At 39.7% G+C, this 16,070-nt stretch overlaps 1 protein-coding gene across 1 annotated transcript in view; it reads right to left on the minus strand.

Moving 5' to 3' along the window:
* The window catches only part of PTPRT (protein tyrosine phosphatase receptor type T), a 557,720-nt gene that overhangs the window by 335,182 nt on the left and 206,468 nt on the right, over positions 1-16,070 (minus strand). The window contains exon 6 of the mRNA XM_042783611.1: positions 4,694-4,967. Coding sequence (XP_042639545.1) covers positions 4,694-4,967 — 274 coding nt within the window. The remainder of the gene's footprint in view (positions 1-4,693; positions 4,968-16,070) is intronic.

The raw sequence follows: 16,070 nt of genomic DNA on the forward strand, positions 1-16,070 counted from the left end.
TTCACCCAAATCACAAGAAAAAAAAGGAGGTGGGGGGAGAAGACTTCTCCAAAGGAGTACAAAGAGAATCTACATTTGGGAAAATATGTTTAGCAATGACATATCTGACAAAGGAATAATCTCTAAAATTTATAGAAAACTTAAAAACTTCAACAACAAAAAGACAACCAAGTTAAAAAATTGGCAGAGGACATGAACAGACATGTCATCAAAGAAAACATTCAGGCAGCCAAAAAACACAGGAATAAATGCTCATCATCATTAACCATTACAAACAAGCAAACAAACAAAAAAGACCCACTGTGATTGAGTCAATTCTGACTTATAGAGACACTCTAGGACAGAGTAGAATTGCCCCATAAGGTTTCCAAGGCTTTAAATCTTTCTGGAAACAGACTGCCTCATCTTACTCCCATAGCAGATGGTGGGCTTGAACTGCTGACCTTTTGGTTAGCAGCTGAATGCTTTAACCATGAAAGCTCCTTCATTAGCCATCAGAGAGTTGCAAATTAAAATAACAATGAGATATTATCTCACTCCAGCAATAATAATAGCAAAGTTCAACAAGACAGAAAACAACAAATGCTGGCAAGGAGGTGGAGTGATTGAAGCTCTAATACACTGATGGTGGGATTGTAAAATGATACAAGCACTTTGAAAAATGGTATAGCACTTCCTTAAAAAGTTCAAAATAGAAGTACCATTTGACCTAGAAATCCTACTACTAGGAAATAAGAGTCACAACAAGAATAGATATATGCACTCCCACTTTCACTGCAGCATTATTCACAACACCAAAGAAATGGAAACAACCCAAGCGGCCATTAGTGGATGAACGGATAAAGGAACTACGGTACATACACACAATAGAATACTATGCAACATTAAAGAATAATGAACAATCTATGAAACACATCATAATGTGTATGAACCTGGAGGACATTTTGCTGAGTGAAATAATTCAATCACAAAAGAAAAAAAAATACTGTATGAGTCTATTACAAAAAGTCAAAGGAAGGTTTTCACAGAGAAAGAAACATTTGTTGATGTTTACTAAGGATGAGAGAAGGAACTCTGGTAGCACAGTGCCTAAGGCATCTGACTGCTAACCAGAAGGTTGGTGGTTCAGACTCACCAGCCGTTTCATGGAAGGAAGATTGGGCAATCTACTTCCATAAAGATTTACCACCTCAGAGACCCATTGGGGGTCACTATGAGTCAGAATTGACTCGATGGCAGTGGGTTTGGTTTTGATTTTGGGATGGAAGAGGAGAAAAGGGAAAATTACCAACTAGATAATAAACCAAACCAATCCAAACCCACTGCCATCGAGTCAATTCCGACTCAGAGACCTCCACTGGGTTTCTGAGGTGGTAAATCTTTAGAGAAGTAGATTGCCCCATTTTCCTTCTGCAGAGCAGCTGGTGAGTTTGAACTGCCATCTTTCTGTTTAGCAGTCAAATGCCTTAGGCACTATGCCACCAGAGCTCCTTAACTAGATAATATGCATGTAATAATTTGGGTGAAGGAACTAGGTAATATATAATATGGGGTTGATCAGCACAATGTCACTAAGGCAAAGGAAGACACGGAAGTTGCACAATATTTACAGGCAGCAAAGGTACATATTATTACTTACACAATCCTGCAATGTCAACAATAACAATTCACAAGTGGATACACAGGCAGACAGGCAAGCTGAACAGATATGGGTAGGTGGACAGGACTACATCCACAACCATGTATAAGTTTGGCAAAGGGTATTTCTACATATGCATTTGTATGTGCTGTAAATATATCCATGTACATAGTAGAGCTATCAGGGGACAAAATTATGAAAACTTCTTAGCGATAACCAAACACCTTGAGGTCATTCGTCAGTGGGTGTGGGGGTTTAGGACTACAGTCTTTAGAGACAGTTAAATCAATTGCATAACATAGTTCACAAAGACAGCTCTACTTTCTACTGTGCTGAGAAGTGAGTGAGCTTAAAGCTATTGAGTGGCTTTCTAAGGTGCAACTACTGGTCTCTCCCATCCATAGCAAAAAAAGATGAAGAAAATCAAAGACACATGGAAAAAATTAGTCCAAAGAACTAATAGACCATGTGAACCTCAGTCTCCTTGACCCTAAGACCAGAAGAACTGAATGGCGCCTGGCTACCACTGCTGACTGCCTTGAAAATAATCACAATAGAAGGTCCTGGCTAGAGTGGGACAAAAATCTGGAATGAAACTCAAAATCACAAAAAGAAGACCAGGTTTACTGACCTGTTACTGGTAGAACTCGGAAGTTTCCCTAAACCTGGAACTGAACTCATCCCTGTTAGCCCAAATTGTATCCAAACAATAGACAGGCCTACAAGGTGAACACTCTACAGGTGTACATACTCTACAGAACCATCAACTATCCAAGATCAAAAGGGCAGCATTTGCTGAAAGATAAAGCTCAGAAGGCAGGAAGGAATAGGAAGGGAGGATGGAAATGATAAACACAGGGAGGAAGTGTGAAGAGTGTGTTACATTATGGGGACTGCAATCAATGTTGTGAAACAAAATGTGTATGAATGGAAACCAATTTGCTCTGTAAACTTTCACTCAATTCGCAAAAGTTAAAAAAAAAAAAAAAAGTATCAGCAGAAACAGATTCTGAGAAGAAGCAGTGTCAGAGTTGGATGACTTCTCTTCTCAATGACAAAGCCCTGTGTCTTGAGAAGGGGGTCCACAGTGTCATGTTAGGGGGCAAAACCTCCAACCATCCTCCTCCCTCACTTGCTGTTCTACTCAGGGATCAACTGTGCTAAAAAAAACCAAAGTCACTGCTGTTGAGTCATTTTTCCAACTCATAGTGACCCCTCCTTGGGTTTCCAAGGTGGTATCTCTACAGAAGTAGATTGCCAAACCTCCTCTAGAAGAATGTCTGGTGGTTTTGAACCACCAGACTTCTGGTTAGCAGTCAAATGCCTGAGGTGGGGGAAATTCCCCTTTGGGTCAGTTTGCCAGGTTTTCGGTTTATACATTTACTCTTTTGCAAGGTTTTATGAGTATCTCATTGAGAATATGGTGGAGGATAAACTTGAGTGCAGCTACTTCTTCTCCATCACAGACACGAAATCCAACAGCATCACTTGATGTGTTACAAAGAGTAGGGAAAGGCACATCTTCTTAGTGAGTTGTGCCAAACGAATGAACTGTCTGACATGGAATGAGGAGAACCAAGAGCAAGATGGGCCCCCGTCTGCCCATCTTTATGTCTTCCTCCTCAATATATCAGAGTGTTTCGTGCTGAGAGAAGACCATATGCCCAGGTGGAAGGCAGCCTGGCAGCTTCTCTTTGTAGTTTTATGCTCTCTGTAAGGAGTGTTGCTTGAGCCAGTAATAAATGCAGAATCAAAATACCAATGTGGAATTTAAATGGGCATGTGGACATTCTGTATGTAAATTAGTTCTTCATCCAGGTTTCACCAAGGCAATGGCTGTCACTGACAGATGGAACTACCTAGGTCATCTACCTATCCAGCACCTGCACAGTCTGTTTCTCACATACTTCACCAAACCTGCCTTTTGTCTCACTCACCTCTTCTCCAGAAAGCTTCTCACTTCTCCAGATAAACTGTGGAACATGACATGAATCCCTTACATTTCTATAATTCTTGGAGGGCATGTACTTAATACACACTATACACATAACATATGTCAGTGTTTATGTTAGTGGAATGAGACAGACATGTCTACAAAAGATCATCCAAGATGATGAATAGATATTTGTGTCATTAGAGGAACTAAAGAAGTGTTGTCTTCAGAAAAGACTAGATGAGTATGCGTGTATAGAAGGAAGTGTTAGAAAAGATAATGATGTTTATGTAACTAAAGATCACATGGGTTCCATGAGATACTAAGGGTATAGACTGAGAACAATAGGTGCAAGTTACAAGAACAGAGATTTTTAAACTCGGTACAACAACCAAAAAAAAAAAGTTTCTTAAAGTCACAGGTCACCAAAAGTCATCAAAGTTGACCTGGAAATGATTTCCTGCCACTGGAGATATTTGAGAATAAGCACTTACATTAGTTAGTTGTGATATTTCAATGCTGATTGAAGCATTGTTATATGTGCATATGTAGAGGCAGTGATTGGATGACCTTTAATATTCTTTCCAACTCTGGGATTTTGATGTATAACTGGCACTACTTCTTGGTCAAAGAAATATTTGATACCAAGACAGTTACCCTGTCTGTAAGAGAATCAATATTTTCTAATATGACTAATGGTAATGATAAAGGAGTCAGTGTTCACTGATCAACTAAAACATGCTTAGTGCATAGACATCAAATTGGTAGGCATTACAGATAAGGAAACTAAGATTCAGGTCACAAGATCTGCTAAAGCAGGGATCACCAAACTTTTTATATGAAGGGCCAGATAGTTAATAGTTTTGGCTTTGTGGACCACACGGTTTCTGTTGCAACAACTCAACTCTGCTGTTGTAGCATGAAAGCAGCCATATACAGTATATAAATTAATAGGAGTGACTATGTTCCAAGAAATGTTTATTAACAAAAACAGACATGGAATTGGATTTGACCCATGTCTCTTAGTTTGTTGACCTCTGCTCTGAAGCCATACTGCCATTTCATTTGAGAATGGGAAAATGAAAACAGAGCGAGGAAGGCTTTCATGTGGCCATACTTACTCCGTTTGCTTTGCTGAGTGCCTGGAAATAGATGCTGTAGCTTTTGAGGGGGGAGAGTGGAGGGTTCCAGTAGCCATTGTATGTCTTGTTGTCACCTACTGTAAATGGCTGGGTGACAGGCAGGTTGGCAGGCTTTAATTCAGCAGCAAAGTAGTGTAGAGAATCCAGGTTGGAGGCGTTTCTGTAGCTCACGGGTACCGAGAAGCACTCAATGATGTCCGCTGCCCTCCGTGATTTTTGAAGTCGCTCTTCCTTGACAACTAGCTGATAAACACTGGAAGGGAAAGAGAAGAGGCCGATGAGCAACTATATGAAGGTGACGAGCTCATTAACTCCCATGATGTCAACACAACTTCTCCCATATGGAAACCTCATCATCACATCTTTCCACAACTAAACATTCCTCCTGAGCTTCAGATTTACAAACCCACTGATTTCAAGAACTCCATCTCCCCCTAGACGTCTCAAAGTCAGTTCACACTGGCTATGTCCAAATCTTAGTCAAGCCCCAACCCTACAAAGCTAATTGTATCTACATCTCCATTTCTTTCCTTAGTGAACTATATCACCATCTAAATAGCCAGATTCTGGCTCTAGAGATCATCCTCAACTTCCCAACTCCTTAGCTCTCACTCTATACCTTTAATTAACAAGCCCTACTGACTTGACCTCAGCACCTACTCTTCCTTTTTTCTCTTCTACTGAATAATGCCTAGGTTGGGAACTTCCCCACTCTTTTCTGAATTCAACTGTTCTCTTTGTCTCTTATATATTTTACCCCATTAATCATCAATCCATTTATCTTCCTAAATATATATATCCTTATTCCTTTTCAAACATTTTCATGTGCTCTCCATAGTCCATAGGATGTATTCTAATCCACTTAAACTGGCATTGTAAGTCCTTTGTCCCATTTACCTCTCAGAAGATCTTCTCATGATGCACCCCATATTTTAGTTGCTCCAGATCCAATGGTATTGCACTAACGTGCTTTAGTTCTTATCCCATTCTATCTCTGGTTCATGCTTCCTCTACCTACAGTGCTACCCATTCTGCCTACCTCTGCCTTTCCCTAAATGCTAAACTTATATTTTACTTCCTCTATGAAACTCCCAATTTGGATGAGTTTTCCCCTTCTCATTTCCCCTCCAGAAACAAACAAACAAACGAAAAAACCCACACTCATTGTCATTAGTCAATTCTGACTCATAGCTACCCCCATTGGGTTTCCAAGGCTATAAATCTTTATGGAAGTAAATTGCCCTATCTTTCCACAGAGTGGCTGGTGGGTTTGAATTGTTGACCTTCTAGTTAGCAGCCAAGTGCCTTATCCACTATGCCACCAGAGCTCCTTTTCTCATTTCCCCTACAGTTCACTAATTGTCAGCTGCTTGAGATTGCTGTACCATAAATGTGGACTACTGTCATTATTTTTTCCTTTTGGAAAGTAGAAGTGGTGGCTTAGTCATTTCTGCACCTTCCCTCTCCCCACCCCTCCCCGCCTGGCAGAATGACTTACACCCAGTAAGTGAATTCTTGTTGAAATGAATCAAAATTAATTGAATCAAAATTGAAAGCAAGCATGAAACCAACTTGATTGGATGCAGAACTCCTAATCGAGATAAACAATGATTCCCCTCAGCTCCTGTCCAGTGACCTCATACTGTTCTCTTTAACCTTGATGGATGTATGAAGGTGCTAGCATATGAAAAGAGATGACTGAACTTTTATTGAATACCAAATATGTGCCAAAGTTTAGGTTCCTTTTGTAAAACGTATTCTAAAGTCTATACATTTGAATAACACTTTTCCATCTCTTTGAATGCCCACATTTTCTACTTCTTTTGAATAAATGGTCTTCTTTTGGAAGTCTTTCACTGCACAGATCTCAGACTCATGACCAAGACAAAAGACATGTGAGAGCATTGCCTAAAGTGCCCACAAGAGACTTGTGGGTTAAAGATGTAGTTGCAACTACAGCCCTAAATCAGTCATTTAAAGAGGGCAGAGTGGACTAGCACATGGGAAGGGCTATCACACTTCAACTAGACTGGCTGTCTAAAGACATATGATAAAGAAGCTCAACTTCAGTGAACTTAGAGGCACAGGAGGACTATTTCATTAGAGAAAGAAGGCAATGGAGGGACTGTCCCAAGGAAATATGACACAGTATAGCAAGTACCCCTGAATCTCATTGAGTATGGTGATGGTCAGCCATGCAAGTGAGAAAGGAATGGGGGTGTGAGTATATGTCATGCCTGAATAAGTACAATATCTGAGTTAGCTAACAATAGCTCAGTGAGTATGCTGGCTGTCCAATGTGCACATCTGAATATGAACTTGACAGCCCTGAGTGCACGTGAGTGACATGTGAGTGAATATGGGCAATCTCTCTGGGAGTGTATGCCACATTTGAAGGTGCACAGTGTCTGAATGAGGTTCTGTAGCACATGGGCTTCTCTGACAACTGAGTGAACATATGTACTTTCTGAATGAGTGGGTACAGCATCCAGAGAATGTGGCAACCTAAATGTTTGAACAATCAAGTGTTTGGACATATGAGTGAATGTATCTAACATTTCACTCTCTGTGTGTGCATGCGTGTGTGTGTGTGTCTGTGTCTGTGTTACCTAGATATGTCCATAAAGCCAGCTGTAGTCAATAAGTGTTTACATAAAATTATTATTTCAATGCATATTCCCTCCTCAACTCTGAGATCTCTCTTAATGGCATAATCACTGTTTATCAGGACAACTAAGCTCACGGTGCTCCCTGAAAACCAGCACAAACACCCAAGACCCAAACCTACAGGTCACTGAGTGAGAATGGGAAGATTTAATAACACAGTTTCGGGACCTGTTCTGCTATACATATAACAACTATCGCAAATAAAACTTTGATCTGGCCAGAGTGCTAATGACTAGTAGCTCAAACTATTGAGAATCTATTACTCATGAGACTGGTTTGTGAGGGCAAGGAGGAAAGGCAATAAAGAACAAAGGAGTGAGTGCATAAATCAGATACTCTCTTGGGTTTTCTTATAAGGATAGCAATAGTACCTAAGAGTTTTCTGTACTGGGGTTTGGGGCACTAAACCTATCCAGCCCCAGATCAGAAGAGACTAACATCTTCATCTCTAGCAGCCAGAGTTGGAAAGAGTTGTGGGCCCTTACTTTCCCTCGCACCCACTTTATCCCTATCACTTGGGTTGATCCTATCCACATGAAAAGATCTTTGTGTTTGTTTCTCAGTCCAGCCTTCTTATCCTACCCTGAAGTCCCCCTGTCATCCTTGCCCTCTAAACAGATTCCAAAGCCTCAGAAAATGCAATAGGGCTGGATCCTACTCCTACAATCACTTTCTTTTGCTCCTGTACCTCCTAAAATGAGATGGATCAAGAAGAGTCAAAGGGCTGATCTCAGGTAATGCCCATGTTGGCATGAGGTTTCACAGTTGTGGACAGCGTAGTTGATAGGTCCTCATTGGGCCCTGAACTACTGAATGCTGTGAAAGCCCATAAGAGGTGATATAGAATCTAAAAGTCAGCTTGTAACCAGGTTGCCTTGTCCTCTCTACCAATATGATTACTGAAGATTCATCAGAAATTCAAGTAAACTCAACAGACAGATTACTGATGAGAATACTGAGGACTAAAAAAAGATTAAGGGACCCATAGTGTCAAACTGGGAGCTCTGGTAGCATAGTGGCTAAGGCATTTGACTGCTAATCAGAAGGCTGGTGGTTCAAACCCACCAGACACTCCTCAGAAGGAAGATGGAGCAATCTACTTCCGTAGTGATACTGCCTCAGAAACCCAAGGAGGGGTCGCTATGAGTCAGGTCCGACTCACGACACACAACAACAACAACAACAGTGTCAAACTCCAGCAAAAGCAGAACCCAGACTTCTTATTTACAGTTTAATATCCTTTCTCCTTTTCTACCTTCCTTCTTTTACCATAAGTCAAGAAAATGTGAGAAGGGCCTTCTGAGCATATTTTACTTGGTGGCCTAAACTGCTTAGCTCCGTCCTACCCAGCTTCATCTGGAATCATAAAGAATAACAAAAGATATTTTTGGGTTACACTTTGCAGTCAACATATGGTTCACATACAATTAGGATTAACGTGCCAAAATATACCCAGCCACTCTCTCAGGCCCACTGCGATGGCAGCTTGTCCATTCAGAGGCAAATCTGCAGTTGCAGCCAGGAAGACATAAACCATTTTGTCACATAAATCTGTTTGTCAGTGGATCCAGCCTCTTTCAAAGACCAGAGAACACTGATGGAGGAGGAAGGGAGAAGAAACAGCATTTGTGAGCTGTGTAACTTTCCTTTCTCTGACATATATACTTTGGAGTAGAGGAAGACAGGAGCGGGGTATTATTTTCATTTCTTATGGTAACTTCATTTGCATCATCCTCTTGAAAACACATTTATCTAAGAGCATGCTTTTTTCAGCTTGCTGGTAATGATCAAATCATACCTCAATGAGAATAACTCCACAAAAGTCATATCTCTAGCTCAGAAGAAGTGGTTGCAATAAACTACTTGGTTCATTTGTAAAGAGAAGGGACATTTTTTCAGTAAAAAATTCTGCAGGAGAGAAGAATAACTTAAAATGCTCACCTCACAACATACAGCATTTACTCTCACCTCTCCCCCTCCTGTGCCATGATCTTTATTTCTTCTAAGAAGAAGATGCACATTTATGACCATTTACTTTGTGTAACTTATTCTGAAGTCCTGCTCTTGAAGGACTTTAAAAGCTATGCTATGTGCCAACCTCAACTAGTTCCCTGTAAGGTGGCTGCTGCAAGGCCAAGGGGAGTTTGTGCTTTCAGTCACCTCCTCCTTCACTCTGCAGCTCACCTTTAATGTCCACTACTCATCATCTTTGCTACAGTGTCTAAGGCTCCCCAACACCTAATGTCACAGACCCAAACTTGCTGGAACTTCCAGTTTTTATCTACCTTTTGGTTTCAGTGTCTCCTATCATCTGTGGTCAGATCACCTCATTCTGGTCCCAGGTCCCATGCCTCCCAACCTGCAGAAAACAGTCATCCTCAGACCTTTTCAGACCATAACCTTTAAGAACTGCTCTGAATGGCTTTGGGCTGCTTGACTGCTCTGCTCTCTCTCTGATTTCTGAGCACGACGTGTCCCCAGCTAATGGTTTAGAGTGTGGCTCAGGCTTCTCTGACTAGACACCATGGAGGGGAACCAGAGACCTACGTGAGCCAGCCACCCACCACGAACATTTCCTGTGGCCCTTTTGTATGCTCAGGGCAGGTGTCTTAGAATGGAAGTGTCAGACAATAGATGGAAGGCATATCTTAGTTCACAAGTGAAGATTGCCCAACTTCAGAAACGAGTATTTTGGGGCCATATTCTTTGAGAAAGTGGCCCAGGAAAGCTAAATTCATAGGGATATATTTTTTCTCTTAATTTATTTAAAAGACAGTTGTATGAAATATAAAGTATAATACTGTTTTTTTGGGGAAAAGTTTAAGGCATACATATGTATATATATCTCCCAAAAACAGTATAAAGAAGGGGAAAGTGGAGCTATACTGAACAATACAGAATAATGCTGGCATAAAGAAAGAAATACAGATGAAAGACAATTGAAAGTCCAGAAATAAACCATCATTTTTATGACCAATTAATTTTTTACAAAAGTGACAATGTAACACTGGGAAAAGGATAGTATTATTATTATTTTTTTTAATGGCACTGGGTTGATTGAATAAAAAAACCAAAAACCAAACTCACTGCTGTCGAGTCAAATCCAACTCATAAGCGACCCCTCCTTGGGTTTCCGCGGCAGTAGCTCTACAGAAGCAGATTGCCGATTGAATATACACATGCAAAAAAGATAAAGGTAAACCCTGTCCTTAAACCATACATGATTTAATAGAACCATACAAGAATTAATAGAACATGGATCATAGTCACAAATATAAGAGCTAAAACTATAAAACCTTTAGAAGAAAACATAGGAGAAAATCTTTATGACCTTAGATTAGGAACAGAGTATGTAGATAAAACACCAAAATCATGATCCATTCATTTTTTTAAAGTATGACTTGGATATCAGTAATTTTTTTTGAAAAAAATGGGCTTCAAAAGGTACCATCAAGTAAATGAAAAGATAAGTCATAAAACCAAACCAAACACTGTCGTCGAATCAGATCTGACTCATAGGACCCCTCCTTGGGTTTCCAAGGCGGTATCACTACGGAAGTAGATTACTCAACCTTCCTTCCAAGGAGTGGCCGGTGAGTTTGAACCACCAGCCTTCTGGTCAGCAGTCAAATGCCTTAAGCACTACACCACCAGACTGAGAAAATATTTACAAATCTTATATATGATTACTTATATCCAAAATACATAATGAACACTTACAACTGAATAATAATAATAAGACAACCAAAATGAAAAATTGGCAAATGATTTGACTAGACATTTTACCAGAGATGATAGATAAATGGCTAATAATCTAATGAAAAGATGCCTAGAATTCTTAGTCATCGTTGTTATTAGGTGCTGTTGAGTGGATTTTGACTCCTAACAATCTCACGTGACAAAGTACAACTGGCTGCTTAGGGTTATTGCTTTTTGTTGTTGTTGTTGCTATAACCTTTATATATCTTGGCTATAATGTTTACAAAAGCAGATCACCAGGTCTTTCTCCAGCAGAGCAGCAGGGGGGCTTGAATCACCATTCTTTAGGTTAGCAGCTAAGCACTTAATGTTTGCACCATCATGACTCTGTCATTGGTCATTAGAGAAATGTAAATTGAAACCACTATGAGAAACCACTGCACACCCACTAGAATGACTATAATCAAAAAGACAATAATAAAAGTTGATGAAGATGTGGGAAAACTAGATCCATCACATATTGCTGGTGGGAAGATAAAATGGTGCAGCCACTTAGAAAACAATCTGGCAGTTTCTTAAAAAGGTTGTCTTAAGCTTACCATTCACCGAGCCATTCTGCTCTTAAGTATCTACTCAAAAGAAATGAAGACTTGTATACAAATATTTATAGCAGTATATAATAGCCAAAACATGGACACAATCTAAATGTCCACCAACTGATGAATGGATAAACAATATCAAACAATGGAAAATTATTCAGCAATAAAATAAACTACAACATGGCTGAAGCTCAAAACTATTACACTAAATGAGAGAAGTCAGATGCAAAAGAATCCATATTACATGGTTCTATTCATATGAAATATTGAAAAAAGGCAAATTTATGGAGACAGAAATCAGATTAGTGATTGCTTGGGACTGAAGGTGGGAACAGGGATACAAGGGCTAAGGGATCATTATGGTGTGATGGAAATGTTCTAAAATGGGATTGTGGTGATGGCTGCACAACTGGATACATTTACTGAATATCATTGAATTATATATTTAAAATAGTAAATTATACTTCAATAAAACTGTTAAAGAAATGAATGAAATGAACTGAGTAATCTTGGATGATCTCTCTCCCTTCAAAGTCTATGCTTTATCATTCAACTGTGCATAAATTTTAATTAAAAAAATGCTATAACAAACCATTGGCATTCTCGTACAAGATGGGCTAAGAAAGAAGTGTGAGCTGTGTAATCCCCAATGGAATCTAGCTTTGTAATTACATCCCCCACATTAAAGGTCACTTAGAACTACTGAGCTGAAATTCGCAATGATATATATTAGTTAGCCAACTTTTATTCCAGGACTCTGGGAATTCCCCTTTTTATTCACTATTTGCCTAGTCAAAATAGCCCTCAGGGAAGGCAAGGAATTAATTAGTGTGTTTGCAGAGGGCAGGTTAATGTGTTTTGGAGTTTATATCAGAGTGTGTAGCTGTGTGTCTTTGTTCATTTTCTGATTATCTGTGTGATCATTGTCCCCTCTGCCTGTGTTTCATATATTTATTAATCAGGCATTTATTGAGTGAACGCAGTATAGCAGGTGCAAGTTTGAGTGTAGCATGGCTCCTGGGTATCAGGAGCTCAGAACCAAGATGGGGAGACAGATACTACCTGTTTACCACAATCCGATGAGGCAATAGCAGCAAGATGAACTGCTGCATCTAAGGATTTCAAGAGGAGGAGAGCTTATAGGACAATGTGAAGACTATATGTGATGTATCTAAAAAGTACTCTCTATAAGGTGCTCTGTAAAAATTGTTTTTAGCCATCATGATTGCTGCATGCATTATTATCACCAAAAAACCAAAAACCAAAGCCACTGCCACCAAGTTGATTCTGACCCATAGAGACCCCCCTGGGTTTCTGAGGAGGTAATTCTTTATAGAAGTAGATTGTCCCATCTTCCTTCCATGGAGGGGCTGGTGGGTTGGAACTGCCAGCATTCTTGGTTAGCAATCAAATGCCTTAGGCACTACACCACCAGAGCTCCTATTATTATCAAAACACACACACACACACAAACTCACTGCCATCCAGTTGGATACAACTATAGCGACTCTTCCTTGGGTTTCCGAGGAGGTATCACTACGGAAGTAGATTGCCCAATCTATCAGTTGTCTAAATTTGGTTGTCTAAACTGAACCAGTAGTTAGTTGGACCTTTCACCTGTGATTGCACAGGTGATGAATTTAAATTGATCAGTTTAATAAAATTGGATTTGTATAGAACTTTAGAGGAAGAAACATATGTTGTGTGAAGGAATCATAACAATTGAACTGAAGTATTCAAGCAAGTTTAATTTACTTTCAGATGAAAGCAACTGAAACCAGATAGCCATCTCCTGAAGGGTAAAGCTTGACATCTCTTCTCCAATATTTAAGAAAGAGTATGACTATCTTTTGTTGAGCATGTACTGGGGTTTGAGTAAATTTAAAATCAAAATAATAGAGACATGGCTATTGCCCTCAAGTATTTCCTCTCAATCACAAGTTCTAGCTCTTTCATAATACCATGCATCCAATCTATAAGCAATTCATGTGGTTTCAGATTCAATACATATCCATAATCTGACCATTTTCCATCATCTCCACAATTACAACCCGGGCCAAATCCCTATAATTCCTTAATTAGATTATTGCAATTATCTCTCAACTGAGCTCTCTGCTTCCAACCTTGCCCCCAGTAGCATATTCTTGCAATGGGGGGGGGGGGCAGAATGACCTTTTAAAAAACATGATTCATGTCATGCCACTCCTCTGCTTAAAGTTCTCCTATGGTTCTCACCATACTCAGAGTAAAAGGAAAACTTTTTACAATGTCTACAAGGTCCTCTCTTATGATATAACCTCTCTGACTTCATCTTTTCTAATTTTGCTCCAGTTACTCTGACTTCTTTACATTCCTTGAATAATCTTAAGTATGCTCCCATAGCAAGGCCTATAAACTTAATATTCCCTTTGCCTGGAATACTCTTTCCTCAAATATATACTTTGCTTGCTCCTTCATCACAGATGACTTGACCACTGTATTTAAAATAGCAACCCCATGCCACAACCTACACTATTTTGCTTCTCTGCTTAATTTTTCTCCATATTATTTATCACCATCATTTATACTCTATGTATGTATATGTATGTGTGTGCATGATCATGCTTAAGAGAGAATTGTACATATGAATCTTTTTTTGGGAAAAAGCAACTGAATAAGATACAGGGACAGTTGGGTGATATTTGGATGGATGACCCTGCTTTTGTGAACATTTCTAAAACAGAACTGAAGTAACAAGCAAGATTGAGGTTTTAGGTCTGGCTCTACCACTGGCTAGCTCTGTTTGACATGCTGAGCAAATCACTTTACATCTAGAATCTTGCATCTGAAATGGGATGTTGCTGTTGTTGTTGTTTGCCGTCAAGTCGGCCCCGACTCATAGCGACCCCTCCTTGGGTTTCCAAGGCAGTATCACTACAGAAGTAGGATTGCCCAACCTTCCTTCTGAGGAGTGGCATAGTTCTGGCCAATGCAGTAAGACACTAAACAGAAAGATATGCATTTTAGAAAGGAAAGCAATTCATCATCATTTGTAGTTAATATGACTGTGACCTAATATATACAAGAGAATCAACTGAAAGACTTTTAAAATTAATAAAAGAATTCAGTAAAGTAGTTTGACAGAAGATAGAGATAAATAAACTGTACATCATGAATAACAAGTGAGAAGATGTAATAGAAAGACACTTTTAGAATAGAGTCCTTTTAGCTTGGGACCATAGTCACAGGGGACATCAAGATCAATTGGCATAACATACTACACAAAACATTGTTTCACCTCCTACTTTAGTAAGTAGTGACTGGGATCTTAAAAGCTTGCAAGCAGGACTTCCAGTAAGATGGAGGAATAGGCAGACAAGTGACACAGACCCTCTTCAACAAAGAAGAGAAAACCCAATTGACAGAGATACAGAAGATAATCCTGGAACCGTGAGCTTTGAAAGGAACTATACAGAAGTGGATTAGGCACCAACTGGTGGAAAAACCTGAATGAAAACACTGAATACAGAGGCGGTCAGAGCTTTGGACTGTCAGCTACTCTGACGAGACCAACAGCCTGAATATTTCCAAGCAGTGTGGGGACCTGAGAATTGACCTAAAGATCAGTCCTGGTCACCAAGGGCTGCAGGGACAACTGTTCTGGTGGCCTATGACTGGAAAGGAAACAGCAAGGAGGGAGACAACCTGAGCTGTAGACTTTCTGCTGCCCAGAGGGCACAGCCATTTTGATTGTTTACATGTGGCAGCCATTTTGGATATTTAAAGTGACCGAAGGCACAGCCATTTTGAATGTTTACAAGTGGCGGCCATTTTGGATGTTTGAAGTGACCGAGGGCACAGCCATTTTGAATCTTTACAAACAGTGGCCATTTTGGATATTTAAAGTGATATCATTCTCATTCAGATTCCAGGGACCTAAGAACAGGCTCTGTTTTCCAGGGTCGGCAAGGACATATGAGAGGCTGACAAAGGAAAGGAGACAGGTGGTTAGTGTATAACTGCTATCAGCTAGTGAATAGAGGAGCAGAGTACAGTATCCTGCCTGTATAGATAACACACAAACAAAACAAAGAAAGTGAAAATTGTGAGTAAGTCACTCTAACATATAATCACCAATTAAATATAAACACAAAAACGTCACAATGCCTCAGAGACAACAGAGCATCAAAGGCCACACAAAGAAGCAAGATAAAGTAGGAGAAATAAGGGACCAGGATATAGACCCAAAATACATCCCTGAGGAAGATGCAGCATTAGAACTCCCTGATAAGGAATTCAAAAGAATCATATTTAGGTATCTTCAAAGAATTGAGAGACAGACCAAGAAAAACACAGACAAAACCCTAGAAGAATTTTGGAAGAAAATACAAGAACAAAATGACAAAATAAAT

This window comes from Orycteropus afer, unplaced genomic scaffold, assembly GCF_000298275.1.
Source record: "Orycteropus afer afer isolate SDZICR_OR568_19922 unplaced genomic scaffold, OryAfe1.0 scaffold00020, whole genome shotgun sequence".
Classification (NCBI taxonomy): Eukaryota; Metazoa; Chordata; class Mammalia; order Tubulidentata; family Orycteropodidae; genus Orycteropus; species Orycteropus afer.